This window comes from Oenanthe melanoleuca, chromosome 4, assembly GCF_029582105.1.
Source record: "Oenanthe melanoleuca isolate GR-GAL-2019-014 chromosome 4, OMel1.0, whole genome shotgun sequence".
NCBI classification, from domain to species: domain Eukaryota; kingdom Metazoa; phylum Chordata; class Aves; order Passeriformes; family Muscicapidae; genus Oenanthe; species Oenanthe melanoleuca.
This window is the reverse complement of record NC_079337.1, coordinates 4,452,516-4,468,574: the sequence shown is the minus strand read 5'-3', so window position 1 is coordinate 4,468,574 and position 16,059 is coordinate 4,452,516. Positions and strand designations below refer to the sequence as shown.

Below are 16,059 nucleotides of genomic sequence, written 5' to 3'. Positions count from 1 at the left end.
AGAAAAATCCTTCTCTTCACATAGATTTCTTCTTATTCCAAGGATTCTTAAATGCAGCATGAAAAAACAGCATCACGTACAACACGTGGCTTTGCAAACTCTTCCAGTATCAGCTCAGACATTTGTCTGCAGTGCTGCCCCAGCTCTCAGCAACCAGAGAGAGAGCAAAGGAGCAGTTTTCATTAAACACAACTCACTTGATGAACAAGACTTCCTTTATTATTTACTTAAACACAAGAGGCCTCAACTTCAGCAGCTGGGTAAAACCTACCCTGGAGTCAGTCTGTGCAGCTGCACATGCCAAGTGGAATAACTAAGACATTTCCCAAGTCCCTAAACAGTAAGCATTAGGTAAGGCAGGAACACTTAAATACAGGAATACTTAAATACTTCAGAAAGCAGGAAATGATGGTAAAGAGATACTCACCCATGCACTCATAAGGAAAGGCAGAAGCTGGAGCTCACTAACGATCTCACAAACACAAGCAGCGTGAAATTATATAGACTTTTTTTGACATTTGGTCTGCACAAACTGCTTTGGAGTTGGGCTATTCTGAGACAGCTACTGGTTTCCAGTCATGGAAACAGGAGACTTTACCTCTCCTGGCTCTAGTTTTGGAGATCACTTTTGCACAGCAGCCACGATCTGCTGTAGATTTTCAAAACATGTTCATGCTACCCATGCAGCACCTTTAGCAAGAAGCTCAAGACACTTTTTCAAAGAAATACCTGTATAAAGACTGACACAAAGAGCCAGCTGAGGTGTGAGGAAGGTGCCTGTGCTACACATGGTTAGCCTGTCAAATCTATATCTTGTTATAGGTCAGCCCACATTCTTAAACAGCACCTGCAGGATCAGCTTATTTGCCCAAGCTTTAAAAGATGTCTTTAGAGAAACAGATGTAGTTAAAATAATCTGAAAATGCTTAACAAGGAGAAGTTTACTAGACATACCTTACCGCTCTAAGTTGTAAAAAAACTCACAGAACCCCTTAAAACAGTAATAAAAATTGATTTCCTAAGCTGCCTTCTCCTGCTTGATTGCACAGCTCTAGTATCAAATTAAGACATGACACATGCATTTGACATGACAGGGGTGTATGCCTACATGGCATGTGCCAATTACGTGACATGTATCTGACATGTGTACGTATGAAGTCAGACATGGCATGACATGATATGATGCATGACAACATTATACAGTGCGTTAGTCCTACCTCAAGCAGAGGCAAAACCATCTGTGGGATTATTTTTGCCCCAAAACTCAGGGGCACACAGTGGGTAATGCAGAGAGACGGGGAAACACAATTTGTACCTGAAGGGGGTTTGATTTCTGGGTAAGGAAAGTCTGTAATATTGACTTGTGTAATATTGTATGTATCATGTGTACATCTAGGATGGGTAGAACCCATAGTGATGGACTAAATTAACTCGAACAACATCCTGGAGAAAGAGCCATTGACTGTGAAATGAGACCTGTGCTCATATGTAAGAGGGATGAATAATGTTCTGGTTCCAGCCAGGACAGGGTTAAGTTCCGGCAGTACCCAGGAAAGGGCACAGCCAAGACACAGAGATCATTCTCTGTCACCTCACATCATTACCAGGTATGGAGGAAAGGACTCTTCTTCCAGGGAGGAGCTCCTTCTGGTTCAGAAATGGTGGAGGGAGCTGTCCGTTACTGTCAAGGACTTTTATTGAACTTTTAACACCCCTGCAAAAAGGCAGCACTGTGCTCTAACCCAGAATACAATGGCCATTCCCAAGAATTCTTAGAAAACATTACACAGAACAAGTGCCACAATAAACTAAACATGACCACATAACCCCCAAAATTAAAAGACAGAAAACAAGAGTCAAAAAATTTCAACCACTAGCCAAAAAAAGGTCAAGGACTGAGAAGCAACAAGTCAGCAAGTTTCAACAACTTGTAAATCAGCATGAGGTCATTCCCGCAGAAAGCTCTACATATTATCTGGAAGAACAGATTAAGGAAAACGCAAATAGCAGGAGGAAAAACTTCTTTGAGAATGGTCTAACACTAAGAAGGTGAAACATGACTACAGCACTACACTCACTATTTCTAATGAACGAGTACACTGTGTAACCTCCCACTCTTGCATGATTTCCAGAAATCATGGAACATAATCCAAGTGTCCTGTCCATCTTGAACACACCAGCATTCACAACACCACACCAACTCCAAACATGGCATTTAACAACACCCTCCCACTGCTACCATGCTCTTATGGAGCAGGACTTATAAGGAAATAAATTCCCTGGGACAGGCACCATTTTCCAGGTTACTGTGTATGCAGACAATTTCACTAGGACTTTTCAGTGCAGCAATGAAGCCATCTGAGGGTGCAGGAGTCTTAACTCATCCATAAGCATTAACACTGATGTAGTCTGAGGCAAACCACAAAAGCTGCAAAAACCTTGTTTCTGGTGGCTTCTGTACTACACTGCATTATTTTCTTATTTACAGCTTTGACACCTGCATAATGCTTTAAACCCACTACCAGAACCAGTAATTGTCACAAAACAGTTGAGTAACAGCTGCTCATTCCAGGTTTCGCATTTGGAAATACAAAAATTAGTTTTAGCTGTTCTAGCATAAATAACAAACTATAAGCCAGTTGGCAAATTCACTGTAAACAAAACTTGCAGCAAATGATGGAAGCTTACAGATAAAGCATAGATTGCCCATTTCTTTTTTTGTTCCCAGCAGACTCTTACATTACTGTATGTTTTTTTAAAGAAATCCAGCTTTTAGTGATTTTTCTTTTTTTAAGTGAAGAAATGCAAAACAAGAAATCAATACATAGAAATCCTGAAACTATCAGGAAAAATTATTAACTCCAAGGGGTGGGGATTTGTAGGAAGAGGGGTGAGGGAGCTGAAATGAGGTGGCACTGGGGTGGCAAGGCAGAAGAGATTTACTATAAGAAAACATCCATTTTGGGAAAAGACAGAACTGCTACAGGTGGTTTAGTAACTGCATTCAAACTGACAAAAAGCAGTTCTGTAATTGTTTTCATCCTGTACTATGAACTTAAAGTTGAACATTTTACTACTCAGAATTTATTTACTGAACAGATCATTAAAACCAACTTAACATTCAATCCACCTCCATCAATCACTGAACTGTTCAATGTGTGAAGACTTCACAATCCATGATCCATAACTGTGCTGCTCCAAGTAGCTCTGCAGCAAGCTTTTAGCTTCTTGGTACAATTGAGATTTAATCTAAAAAAAAAAAAAAAAAAGAAAAAAAGAAAAAGACCTTGAAAATTGTTAAGAATTACAGTTACAGAGATCTGTGTTCTTTACCACCAATACATGGTAAAACACACACAGTGTAAAGAGGATGCCTGTCCCTGTGTCAGCTCACCTTTGCCTCGTAGTAGGTTGGAAACTGGAGCAGATCAGCCCGTCCTGCTTCCCTGGCCAGCATGCGGAAGCGGCTGAACATGGCGGCCTTGCACAGGCGGCTGGCCAGGCAGCTGCCGCTGCGGAACGGGGAGCTGCGGAAATGGGGATGGACATCAGGAACAAACACACTACAGGGACACTGCTCTGATCCTTACAGGGGATTTTCCCTCCCTCCTAACACTCTGTGAATGCCATCACGCTGGAGTTCATCTCATCTCAATCAGAATCCTGATTAGGTTTATGCACTTGCAAAAGTGAAAACATTTTCACTACTACAGGCAACGCACTACAGATATCTCCACTGAGAGAACTGGTTTTTTTTGCTATCTTGGCATCTCAGTGTGAACTTAGAAGATGTCTAAAACTTCATCTAATCACAGGATGCCTTCAGTAACACAGGAGAGAATTTCTCTCAGAGCTTAAAAGTTTAATACTCCAATAAACCATCACAAACCCATTATTTACAAAAAAACGAAGATAAATGCTGACCTTTCAGTGGTTTTTCCACTTAATCCATCCACAACTTCCAGGGATGCATCTGACAATGTCCAATTCAAACTAAGTGACCACTGGTTCAAATCTGTTTGGATTGGCAGAGCAGCTTTCACCAAGTAAATATGAGATCTGTTGACCAGGTAAGGCACGGGAAGCTTTGAAATAAGTTCATCATCAAGGCGCTGCTTTATGGTTATGTCCAGTCCTTTTGTATCCTTACAACTTCCATTTCCTAGTAAACAGGACAAGATCAGTCACAAACAAGTACCTCAAATAAAAAAGCTAAAAATGCACATATTTCTGCATTCTTCATCTATTATAGTCATTTTTTCACATAAAATCGTGAAGGTCAGTTCCAATATTCAATTCACAAAACAAAAAATATTTCCCACTTTCTTCTCCAGAGGCACCATTATTTTAACTGGATGCTTTCTGGTTCTGAACCACTGTTTTTCACCAACTCTTTATGGTCCCTGCAGAAGACACCACTACAACAGAACTTCAACCTTTCAGACCAGAAAAGATGCTGAGGAGTCTGCCCACATTACCTCACATCCAACAGCATTTATGATTGCCTACTAAATAAATACACTTTGGTCCACTGCATCTCAAGGAGCAACTCTGTAACTCTCCAAAGAATTCATTGTTTAGTTCATGCTTTATAAAATACAACCAAACTGGAAAATGAAAACACATGAACCCCCCACCTGGAATTTGCATGGAACATACCCACAAGAATGTTACTGATGTACACGGGCTCAATGAAGTGGCTCAGCAAGGCTCCCTGAAGACCAACCACCTCCCACTTGGTCAGCTTGTCACCAGCAGACATGCTGCTCACTCTGACAGTCTTGGGGGGACAGCAAGCAGCCAGGTAAATCCTGCCTTCCAGAGCAACATGCAGGCTCAGCTCTTCACTGGCTTCGTAAGCAGATATGGACTGGGGACCAAGATGGCTATGGCAGGATGAGAGAATGGGTGGGTTCCAGGGAGAAAGCACTCTGATCACAGAGAAGACACCAAGTGCTGTCTAATGCTGTTTCTCAGAAAAAAATAATCAGTAAATCTAGGCCTTGTATTATCTTCAACATCCGTAATTCTGAGGAACACCAGATTGAGCTGCCTGCGTGTCTAGAATACTGAAATCAGTATTTAAATAGGAAATAGCCACTCTAAAAAGTTCAGCTATAAACAAGCTGTCACTTTTTGTCTACTCACAGTCTAACAGAAGTTACTTGTGAAAAAACAGCTGTAAGGTTCTTAAAATCTCCTTTAAAACCTCACTCACACTGTGATTCAAAATATTTAAATAAGAAGATACAACACATAAGGGAGACAAATCAGTGGCTGTTCTGAAGCTAAACAGTTCTTCCCCTTAGTTACAAAGGTATAAGACATGAAAGCAGAGCCTTTTATTTCAATCCAAAACTTTTTGAACTCCAATCTTGTATGATGGCATTAAGCCATTACATCCACTCAGAGGTTAAATTCACAATTTAATAGCATTTTAATAGTATATTGGGAAGGAGGTTAACAGGTTATTGTCTGCAATTAACAAAAGCTCATGCTATAACCCATGTAGAAGTTTTTAGTACCATCACATTGAGCTGTATCTCATTTTTATCACTACTACCCTGTGCATTAACATTCTCAAAAAGAAGATAGAAACAAATCTTCCACTATATCTTGGGAAGTGCCATGGTACTTACAGCTCTGATTTTAACTGAGCAGTTCCTTTTGGAAGCTGGTTCATGTAGAGAGAGAGAGTTATATTTTGCTTTAAGGTAAGCAGCTTTGATCCTGGTGCTGTGCAAAATATGGATCTCTCTGCCTTGGCTGGATTTTTGTTATAGAACAGCAAGAGATGCCGGTACAAATATCTAAAAGAAAAATACATTATATACTTTACAGAACATACAATCAATGTTATTTTATGTTTCGTATATATATATATATATATATATATATATATAATAAACGTAACTATAAAATTAGAGTGGAGAAAAGTAAGACAAAATGGCTGCAAGGGAAGGATTTGCAGAGACATTCCCACCTGAGCAGGGAACGCCTGGCAGTGACAATGGCATGGCTGTCGTGCAAGAGCCTCCCACAGGACTCGAAGATCCGGCTGTAGTTGCATTCTCCTGTCCCCAGAGCTACCACTTCATGCTGCCCACCTAAAACCAGAGATGCTGGTGAGTTCACCTGGCCTGGCTGCCACCAAGCTGCTTCAGTGCTCTGTGGGAAGAGGTTTTCCACTGCTCAAAATCCACAACCAAACCAAACTTGCCCTTTTCAATGATGAAGGCAGCCAGGGAACTGCCACAGCTGTGGTACTCGGGGTGCTGGGTAGTCAGGCGGCTAAACACGTCCTCAAGGGTTTGGGAGAGCTTTTGATAGGTATGTTCTCCTCCTAAATGAAATAATCAAGACACAAATTTGCAGGTAGGGGAAAAAAAAGACACAAGCAACTTGCCAAATTATAAACCTGAACACATAGTATAAGCACAACATACTTCCAGGATTCTGAAGAACTACAGGATTTAAAAAAAGCTCAAGAACACTTAAACATTTGATGCTTTTATCATCCATTATAACAATGGATACAGCCCAAGTCTGATCACCTACTTGCACACCAGCTCAGGTAAGGACAGAGAACACTGTTTCTATTTCTATCATCTGGACTCATGATTGAAATTCAAGCAATTTACTGAAGTTGTGACCTTCTGTAGAACCAAGCCAAGTAATACTAGCTCTTACAGCCTTCAAATATGTTTAAAACAATAGCAACAACACAGGCATCACTAAATGTATTAAAAAATGGAAATTTTCTAAAAAGAAACTATTTGCTGGGCAGCTTGAATCAACAGAGACAAAACAAGACTATTCCTTACCAGTCCTTGAAACACAAGCAGAGTTTCCTGGAGGTCGGAGCTCAGCAGGAGCACAGGGAAAATCTAAGAATTTAACAACATTTTGAAGTGGGATGGTCATTGCTAATTTCTAAATGTGACTCTCGCACCATTTCCAGCAAGTTAAACTTTCCAATTCTCACTTCTGATTCTGAAGTCCTTGTAAGCTCAGAATGATTTTAACAGCAAAACTCAAAAGAAGATAAAATACTGTGGCAACTAAACTCTGCTAAAAGCAGTATCTCAGTGGGGAACCCTTTCAACCACAAAAATTCAAACCCACTTGAGATGTAGTTCATGACGCTGTACTTGGTGAGCAGCAAATCAAGTGCATCACCAACAACTCAATTCCTTCAGTATTCCTGGCATCAGCTGATGCAACTCTTAATACACAAATGACAAAAGTAAGAAACAGTTTCAGAACCGAACTATAGATTTGCCCCAACTGCAGCATTTAGTAAAACCACAGATATTCTGCATAGGACACTGTTAAGCCAAGCATTTCAAGTTCTAATTCAGTGTTGTTACAATACTTACCTGAATCTTCAAAGTACTTTGCCCCTGTATTCTCCAAGTTAAGTAGCTCAGCAAGAGCCAGTTTGGCTGCATTTAATTTAGATTCCTTCTTGTTCTTTCCCAGCCCAGTCTTGTAGCAAACACCATTTATCACAGCACAAAAGGCAAAATAAGGCCTTATGAAATCACCTTTAAAGGAGAAGAAAAAAGCAGATGCAATCAGTGAAATTATTTTAAGGCACTTCACCCATAGCTTTACGTCCTTATACTAATTCCTAGAAAAGACAATTTTGGCAAAGTACAACTCTCATCCCTAACCTCCCAAAAAATTCTGGCAGCTTTCCCTCCACAAAGTTCTGGTAACAGCCATAATTAAACACAATCCACCTGATCTATTTCTGTAGCACCTCATCATGAGAAACAGCTGTGGAGGTAACAAAAGGGCAGCCAAAACCCAGAATATCCGGGGATAGTGCAATCAGCAGTAAAAAGGTTCAGCTGTATCAGCACCATCAAATCAACTCAGATCATCCCAAGGATAAGCACATGCTACCTAATTTGGTAGCAGAAGTATTTACCTGCCACACTCGTTTCTTTCAATTCAAGCTGCAGGTGGTGCATTTTGGCAAACAGATGCAAGGCAGATACTGAGTTTATTACTCCCTGTTTGTATCTTTCAATGAAATCCAGCTCTTCATGTGAGGGAAGGACTGAAAATGTGGTGGTGTCTGCTCCTTTAAAAAGAAGATGTCCATAAACAAAATTAAGGAGAGAACTGAACACACTTTCTGAAAATCTGCATAAAATAAACGCTCTTCAGACGCTTCTTTAAAAAAAACCAAACCAAAATTTACTGTAGAGCGTTACTGCTTTGTACTGAAGCCTACATTAGCAACAAGAGCAATTCCAAAATGGTACAACCTCTTTTAAACGCATCAAAGCTTTTACTTGTAGTAAATACAGTAATTTCTGAACATAGGTAATACAAGAAATATGATATACATCTCCTCTCCCCTCTCTTGTGAATCAACAGTCAAATAAAAGTTGCTGATGGCAGACAGCAAACAGTGGAAAACCTGTGTTTTTTCCACACAAAGCTGTGCAGCAGTGGGACTCTGTTGTAAGGCACTATAAAAGTTTCAGCAACCACTGGATGGATAAAATCATCAGCTTCAGGGGTGTGATACACCCAAGCACAACCACCTCCCAAGCCAAGAACTAAAAGGAATCCTCACTTTTAAGTGTCTTAACAGGTGCCTTCACCTCAACACAACTACTCAAAGTGACACAATTCAAAATACATCCTGGAACATCTCAAACTGCAATTAAAAACCTTGACAATGTTATTTATGAAAATTCATGCAGCAGAACATACTCTCTATTTTGTCAGTCTACAGTAGTGTTAAGGTTTAAGATGGACTTGATAATTAGGTAACGCTGCTGCTACACAGGCCACCCAACAAGAGATGGCTAACAAACTTTCAGCACAAAAAGACTTTGGAAGAGGAGGGACAAGTTTAAGGAAATGCTAAGGAAGTCATGAGAAAAAGCAAAGTTACTTCCAATAGCATTAACAGCCAATCCCAGTGTATAAAGTGCAAACTATACCTGGATTTTTCATCATCCCCGGTTCACTGCACCTCATAGAACGAGGAAGATTCAGCCTTGTAGTCACAGGCTCGGAGAGATCCTTTGAAACAGAATGTCTGAGAACATCGGGCGCCAAAAACTCGTCAGGTGCGGGGTCGAAGGCGAACACTGCCGCACCCTCAAAGCAGCCATTGCTGCTCGCCATTTCGGATTAATCTACAGAAACTTAGCACTAACGCTGCCAATAGTAAAGATACCCTGCAAAAAAAAGCCAGCAGTTCTCCTGGTCAAGCTATTTCACAAGAACACCAAGAATTGGGGTAGAATTCAGACGCGGTGTCCCTCCCCGCAGGGTGGCCACTTCTCCCCTTTGTTAAAGCACTTTCCCCTCACGCCTAACGCGGCCCTGCCCCTCCAAGGACACAACTCCTCAAGCCGCTCTTGAGGGAGTGAGGCGAACTAAAGCAGCAAAGCTGATCCCTCTCGAGTCTCCAGGCCGAGCCGGCGCTGGAATTGAAGGGTTTGGTACCTGCACCTTCTGCCCTCGTCCTGCTGCTGAGAATTCCTCAGGCAGGCGGAGCGCGGCTGAGGCCACTCGAGGGTGGAGAAGTCGGGGAGCTGCCAGCCGCCCTGAGGCGATGGGCTCCGAGCGCCGAGCAGCCCTCCCGCCTCAGCGCGGGCCCTCAGAGGCGGGGGCGGCCCCTCACAGCCCTTCCCGCCTTTCGTGATGGCGCGGCCGAGGCGCGACGCCGCAGCAGCGCCTCAGGGAGGAGCTGAGGGAGCACCGGGGGGAGTGAGGCCGCCGCCCGGTTTTACCCCTGCGCTGCCGGCTCGGCTCCAATAGCGCTTCCCGGGCACCTGCTCTCCTTCCCGGGCCTCTCCCATCGCGTGGGCGGCACCCGGAGCCGCCACAGCCGTCACGGATCGGGAGCAGCCGCGTCCCCGCTTCTCGGTCGGGGCGGCGCTTCCCGAGTTCCTGGGCTTTACCTCACTTAAATCACACCCTGCAAAGTTACACTTAAAACGCTCTCTTCTCTTTTTGCTCAGCTTCCTCGATTAATACAAAAAAAAGGTCCTGTACAGTAGTTAAATTTTATTACAAGTGTAATAAACTTCATGATTTTTAGCACTAAGGCAATCACAGTTTCATAAGTTTTATATATATATATATATATATATAATTTACACCAGTCTACATTGACAAATCAATTACTGGTCACATCAACGAGGGGTCTGTGTTATGGCAAGTAAAATTTTAAGAAAATTCACAGTTAATCTGCAAGTATTGTAAAGATGCAGGATCATATTGCACATCATAAAATGGACGCTGAGGAGCAGATTTACAGTGTTCCAGCTATTCCTTCACAGAATATACATTGGTCATCATCATCATCATCATGCAATAACTTCAAATACAGAATGGTATCAAGTACCACAGTAAACAGTTACTCACAATGTAAGTTTTAAATAGAGTAGCAAAAAGCTGTTAGGTTTCTCTTTAAACCATATTTAAGTTCTTAAAATATAATAAAACACTTTGATAAAATCAAATGGAGTTAGGGTTGTCACATTGTACTTTTAATATTCTTCTTTGTCTTTTCCTTTCTTTTCCTTTTCATCTTGTAGTGCAGTACCAAGTTTCTTTATAAGGACTGACAAAACTTTGTCCAAAGGATCCATGACACCACGCTGCAGCCACTTAGGGATAGTAGTCCTTGCATGGTGAAAGCCCAGCTTTTGGAGGATGTAGTCAACACCAACAGGATCTATTTTCCTCCCAGTCCAAGATATTAATCTAAAAAAGCAATAAATAGAAGACTCAGTCTCAAATATATAAATATGGCAAACAGGCATTTGTATACACAAAAAAAATCCATTTTCCCAGTGTTACTTGTGACCATCTTGATTTAGACAGATAAGCTCAAGATGATCAATGAACATCTCACAGGAAGATGATGTTTAAGGAGGTGAAAAACCTGACTGAAATTAATGAGTTTAAGTTTACTGTATCCTAATTCAACAATGCCTTTAATCTGCATAAATTCTAACCCAGAAATTACAGCACAGCCAAAGAAACGGCAGCTAAAGGTGCTGCTTACCTCAGGGTGGGTTCCAAATGCCAAGTATTGCACATAAACTCCCTCCAGTCAACTGTAGTGTAGGTAATGCTTTCCTCTGCCTCTTTGTCAGTGGAGCTGTCCTCAAGGACACCAACAGAGTTCTTCTGTCCTGGACGAGCAGCCAAAATGCGAGGAGGAAAAATTGCTGCAAAGGGGACAGAGGAAAAATGCCAGTCAGTCATGAGCAGCTCACTTGGATTCTTTTTGTAAGCAGTTCAAATAAAACAGAAGAACAAGTCTCAACAAGACAAAGAAGCACCTTATGTTTCCAGAATTTCTACAAAAGACCACATAATGCTTAAGAATGAATATGCTGCAACTGAACATACTGAGGTAGAAAAGTAAATAATTCTGAAATCAGAAAAAGGCATATCTAAAAAAGACTCCACTGATGAAAGGATTGCAATAACAATAAAGCTGCCTAAAACAGTGTTCACGCCTATACCATCTTAAAAAGAGAAACCTAAACACCAGGTGTTGAAATAGGAGCAAGATTATGACTCAGAGTATATTTACTGTCAAATAATCTGACAACTGCAGATTGTCAGACAAGTGTTACTTCACGAACAACTCACCTTTTTCTTTTTCCTTTAGGTAAGCAGACACTAAATCATGCAGAAACATGATCAGTTCAGCATCCATAGTCACACAGATGTGGTCAGTGAATTCAGTTACTACACTGCATTCCACCTTTGGTTTAACACTTGTATCTACAGTCAGAAAAAAATAGTATCAATACACTTACAAATACATACAGTAAATCTAAAAGTACATAGAATTTGAATGCAAATAATTTGAAAATAATATTTTTCATTGAACCAGCAACTCTTGAGAACCACAGTTAACATTTTAATAAACATAAGGAAACCAGGCCTATGAAAACAGCCAGCGTAGCTGAAATGTTCATATTAATTTATCTTAGTTTTTTTTTCTACAGCAACCAGTCTCTGCACTAGATCTTCACTCTATCAAAATAATTCCCTCTAGATTTTACTACAAAATGTTATCTCTTCTTGCAGATCTGCAGCAATTCTCATATTAAATCCTCTTATCAGCACACTAACTTTGCCTTTAACTCCTAATTTGCGAGAAACAGTTTTTGACCAAGAAAAACCAAATTATGTTTTACTGCACCTTGTAATGAAGGCTCCTGGGGCTCTTGAACATGAATAGATTTAAAATCCAGCTGCATCCTTGGCAATGCAAAGATGGTTTCAGTTTCATGGTTGTAACTGGAGCCACCCCTGAAGCCACTTAATAAGCTTGAACTTTTCACTGTCGTGCTGCTCTCTGGGTTGTTGGCATCAACATTCCGAAGTAGGTTCAACTCTGCAGGAACAATGGGATACATTAAATCGTGACAAGGCAAAAAAGTTAAGAAAAGTCTCCTGTAAAACTGCTGCTGTATGACTGTTGAGGAGATTTTATCTTTTATTCTGCTCCCAAAAGCGTAGCTAGAAAAGGTCAACCCAATTTGTTGTTCATACACCTGAGATTTAGCAGCTTCTCAACAGCTCCATCTGCAAGCAGATCAACCCCCAGACTGAATGAACATGATCTAACCTTCATTCCTCGTGGCTGTCACATAATTGAACCACTCCTTCACACTGGCAACTCCATGAGGGGGATTTTCGTGGCGCCGACGCGTTATCTTTGTGATGGTGGCCATGGGGCTTTCCAGGGCCCCACAGGGCTTGGTGACCATGGTGTTATGGCCCAAGTGAAAGTCCAGGGTTTGCACAATGTACGTGGAGTGTTCACTGGTACCTGCATTGAAAGTGTGGGCAGTGTGGGGTGGGAGAGGAAAAAAAAAGTAAAAGCGGTTCAGTGAGGGTAGTGGAATTTTCTCTCACTCTCCTACAGGTATTTAATATGAGTAATTAGTGTGCCAGTAGAATAAAACCTGGTATAAAGCTTGAAAACAACAGTGAAATTAAATCCCCAGTAGCTACAGACAATTAAACTTCACAATATTAAGACAGATATAAACAATAAGATCACCAAAATCCATTATACAGCTAGAAAGGACTACACAAATACAAACACACACACTATTAAAAAAGCCAAAAGGCAATCCACTCAGTAGGCTCATTATCAGGGTCATAGCCAGTATATTTGAAAATGTACTTTGCATTCTTCCACAGATAAAGCAAATTGTGTTCAAGATGTGGAAGGAGTAGATTATTTTTAGAGGGAAAATATTTTTTGGGAAACAGTTTTGATTCAGACAAAGAAAATAATTTTTTTTTTGTTTTCTTCTTATGTAACAATACATTATTAAAAACTCATTTAAAGACATTTAGAGAAATGAGCAAACAGTTTAAATTACCATCTTCCAAAACCTTCTGGGCTTCTGTCCAAAATGCAATATTGGGCTCTTCCAGGTGAAATAAGGCCCACGATTTTGAGCGGAAATTAGGTCCATGGAAACAAGCCAGGGTCATATGGTTCCCGTGCAGGCTCATAGATCCTCCGAATTGCATCCCATCTTCTGGCAGTGGCATCTGGAACAGGGATATGTGGCAGCCAGACACCACCTTCAGAACTCCTGGCCAGTGGCGATGATGGGCTGCATCCAACACTGCAGAGCAAACAAGAACAACAAACTTCAGGCAAGATACAGAAAAAAATTGCTGGCATATTTCTATTTTTGGTAAAACATGGAATTATGAGTGATATTTTCTTATCTGTTTCACTGACACTGTGTCCTAGGTAATTTTTGCAATTAAAACATTTTAATTTGGAACCATATTATTTTTTGGTGGCACGTACATTGCTCATGTGAGGTCCTCTCTAAGTTGTTGGCCACTGTCTTGGGAGGGAGGTAAGGAACAGGCCCCCAGGTGGACAGAGCTCTCTTGCTTGTATCAAACTGCTGAGTGAAGAACTCCTGGAGCTTCATTCCTATTTTTATCAGGTCTGGCGTAGTTGACCTTGAAATCATCACTTGGAAAATATCCCATTTCAAGTCCCCATGGACAAATATCTCACTAGATATTAAAAACAGCAAGAAAATTAGCAGTTAATATATTTCCTACCAATTAATTTTTTTTTTTTAAAAACCGAACAACACCAAACAATGAACCCTTTGCATTCTAGCAGACACATTTCTGGTTCACAGTATTGGACAGAAGACATTTGACATGATCAAACATCATACATTTTAACCACAGGATATATTACTACCTTTTATCAGTCATGCTCGAATCCAGATTATTATACAGATTAATCTTCCATTCATCCTGCAGTTTAAGATCTGCATTACTGAAGATTCCCATTAGGATACTGGATCCCATATAGTCAACACGTGCTTCAGTAGAACCCATAGTAATTTCAATTTTATGATTGGGCTGTTGGTTTGGGTGTTCAGAAATATGAGCTGAAATAGAACCAAAGCAATATAGAAATACAGAATTAAAGAGATGAAAATCAGTTCTTCCAGTGCTATCACCTTTACTGACTGGAGCATATGACAACAGCAGGAGGCTTTCCAACTTACCCACCATCTCCAGGGTGTTAACATCTATGGTACCTCCAACAACTCCCCCTCTGGAGTCCAGCTGGGATCTTCCCAAGCCCACAGACATGCTGATTTCCCGATCTCTGCTACTCCCCACAGACAGACGGCCCTGACTTTTCAAACCACTGGTGGTCCACCTAGAACAGAGGTGAAAATAGACAACAGCTTTCCAGGTTGTCAAAAGAGAAACTGAATATTATCTACTGGAATGCAGCAAATAATGTGGTTTAGGCATATGTGACTTCAGGATTAAGCAACACTCCAATATTCATGAGGGGATTCTCAGTTCAAAACTGAAAAGGGTAGGATTTTAAAGCTAAGAGGTAACAGATTGTTAACAGTCTGTGGGGAAAAAAAAAAATGCTTTTTTTGCCCCCAAAACACCACCACCTGTTAAAATATGCTGGATTGTATTTTATACTTACGTAGTATTGCCCATTACATTGCTCATATTCATTTGAACATTTAATTGTTTTAGGTTCATAGCAAACACAACCAGTGTTTCCCACGGTGTTCCTTGCTGGCTTCCAGCCTTATTTGACTTATTAAAAGGAGTTGATGTTTTTGAGAGAGGATCTAAACAGAAAAGAAAAGGAGACAAATATTTAAATTATTCCACATTTTAGGAAGAACTGGCAGAATATATCCATTCTTAGTATTACAAAAGGACCGACAAACACAATATTTATAAAGAGCACAAAACCATAAGTGAGAACTAGAGGACTTGCAATATGCAGTGATTTAGCTGTCACAGAAATTGACTCACAGATGGGGAAATTTTATGGAAAATAAGCTAACAACTTTCATTCATCCATTTTAGGCATTTTCCCTTCTCTAAGCCATTGACTCTCCAGTGCCAGGCACTGTGGAAAAGAATATTTTCAAAGTAGTACTGACATACTTATTTCATACAACTGATGGAAATACTTATTTAAAAAATTTAAAAGTCATTATCTCTCACCTCTCTGAGGCACTGAGGAGTCAGACACACTCCTGGATCTTGTGACAGCTGGAGACTTGAGGCTGTGAGATGCTGTCCCAGGTGACATACTGCTGCTGGCACTGTGCTCACTGAAAACATTGGGTGACTGTGCCATGTGAGTGAAGGAAGCAGATTGGCAGGGCTGCTCCCATGTCCTACAGTATGCTTTCCTTGAGGATTCAGGAGAAAGGTGCTGGCTCACTCCTTCAATTGAGTCTGGTGTGCCAGGGCCTGATGCTACTGGAGAAAAAGCAGCACAGGAGATGCACAAAAACTATTTCATTTGTGTCTAACCATATCCTCATATATACTAAGACGTTTTGGGAGAGTGTCCAAATGTATTTCATTTAACATACTTAAAAGTTTTCTACTGTTTTTGTTTATATATCATAGAACTATAGAATGGTTTGGGAAGGGACCTTAAATATCATCTGGCTCCAACTCTGCCATGGGCAGAGATGCCATTTATTAGATTGGGTTGCTCAGGGC

The 16,059-nt window shown here is 40.8% G+C and overlaps 2 protein-coding genes across 6 annotated transcripts in view; both read right to left on the bottom strand.

The window, feature by feature from the left end:
* Positions 1-1,151: 1,151 nt before the first annotated feature.
* Positions 1,152-9,667, bottom strand: ADAD1 (adenosine deaminase domain containing 1). The gene is made up of 12 exons (XM_056490002.1): positions 9,478-9,667; positions 8,967-9,206; positions 7,937-8,092; positions 7,380-7,547; positions 6,825-6,887; positions 6,221-6,343; positions 5,984-6,107; positions 5,640-5,810; positions 4,660-4,886; positions 3,925-4,162; positions 3,395-3,527; positions 1,152-3,249 (listed from the first exon to the last, which is right to left on the bottom strand). Exons 2-12 carry the CDS (start codon positions 9,151-9,153, stop codon positions 3,136-3,138), a joined length of 1,704 nt encoding a protein of 567 aa, XP_056345977.1. The 5' UTR covers positions 9,154-9,206; positions 9,478-9,667; the 3' UTR covers positions 1,152-3,135.
* A 359-nt stretch (positions 9,668-10,026) lies between these two features.
* The window catches only part of BLTP1 (bridge-like lipid transfer protein family member 1), an 86,683-nt gene continuing 80,650 nt past the window's right edge, over positions 10,027-16,059 (bottom strand). For 4 of the 5 annotated variants that reach the window (XM_056489996.1, XM_056489998.1, XM_056490000.1 and 1 more), the window contains 11 exons: positions 15,550-15,810; positions 15,014-15,164; positions 14,568-14,725; positions 14,255-14,447; positions 13,841-14,058; positions 13,398-13,649; positions 12,632-12,835; positions 12,203-12,397; positions 11,644-11,778; positions 11,048-11,213; positions 10,027-10,743 (listed from right to left, as the gene is read on the bottom strand). In XM_056489996.1, coding sequence (XP_056345971.1) covers positions 10,527-10,743; positions 11,048-11,213; positions 11,644-11,778; positions 12,203-12,397; positions 12,632-12,835; positions 13,398-13,649; positions 13,841-14,058; positions 14,255-14,447; positions 14,568-14,725; positions 15,014-15,164; positions 15,550-15,810 — 2,150 coding nt within the window. In that variant the 3' untranslated portion in view covers positions 10,027-10,526. The remainder of the gene's footprint in view (positions 10,744-11,047; positions 11,214-11,643; positions 11,779-12,202; positions 12,398-12,631; positions 12,836-13,397; positions 13,650-13,840; positions 14,059-14,254; positions 14,448-14,567; positions 14,726-15,013; positions 15,165-15,549; positions 15,811-16,059) is intronic. The other variant, XM_056489999.1, reaches the window with a different exon arrangement.

Excerpts from the sequence above, each read along its gene's own strand:
- ADAD1 (XM_056490002.1), bottom strand. The coding sequence starts at position 9,153 with ATGGCGAGCAGCAATGGCTGCTTTGAGGGTGCGGCAGTGTTCGCCTTC. Across the intron at positions 7,548-7,936 it reads GAAAGAAACGAGTGTGGCAG|GTGATTTCATAAGGCCTTAT; the intron begins GTAAATACTTCT and ends TCTCCTTTAAAG. Across the intron at positions 3,528-3,924 it reads AGTGGAAAAACCACTGAAAG|CTCCCCGTTCCGCAGCGGCA; the intron begins GTCAGCATTTAT and ends CCATTTCCGCAG.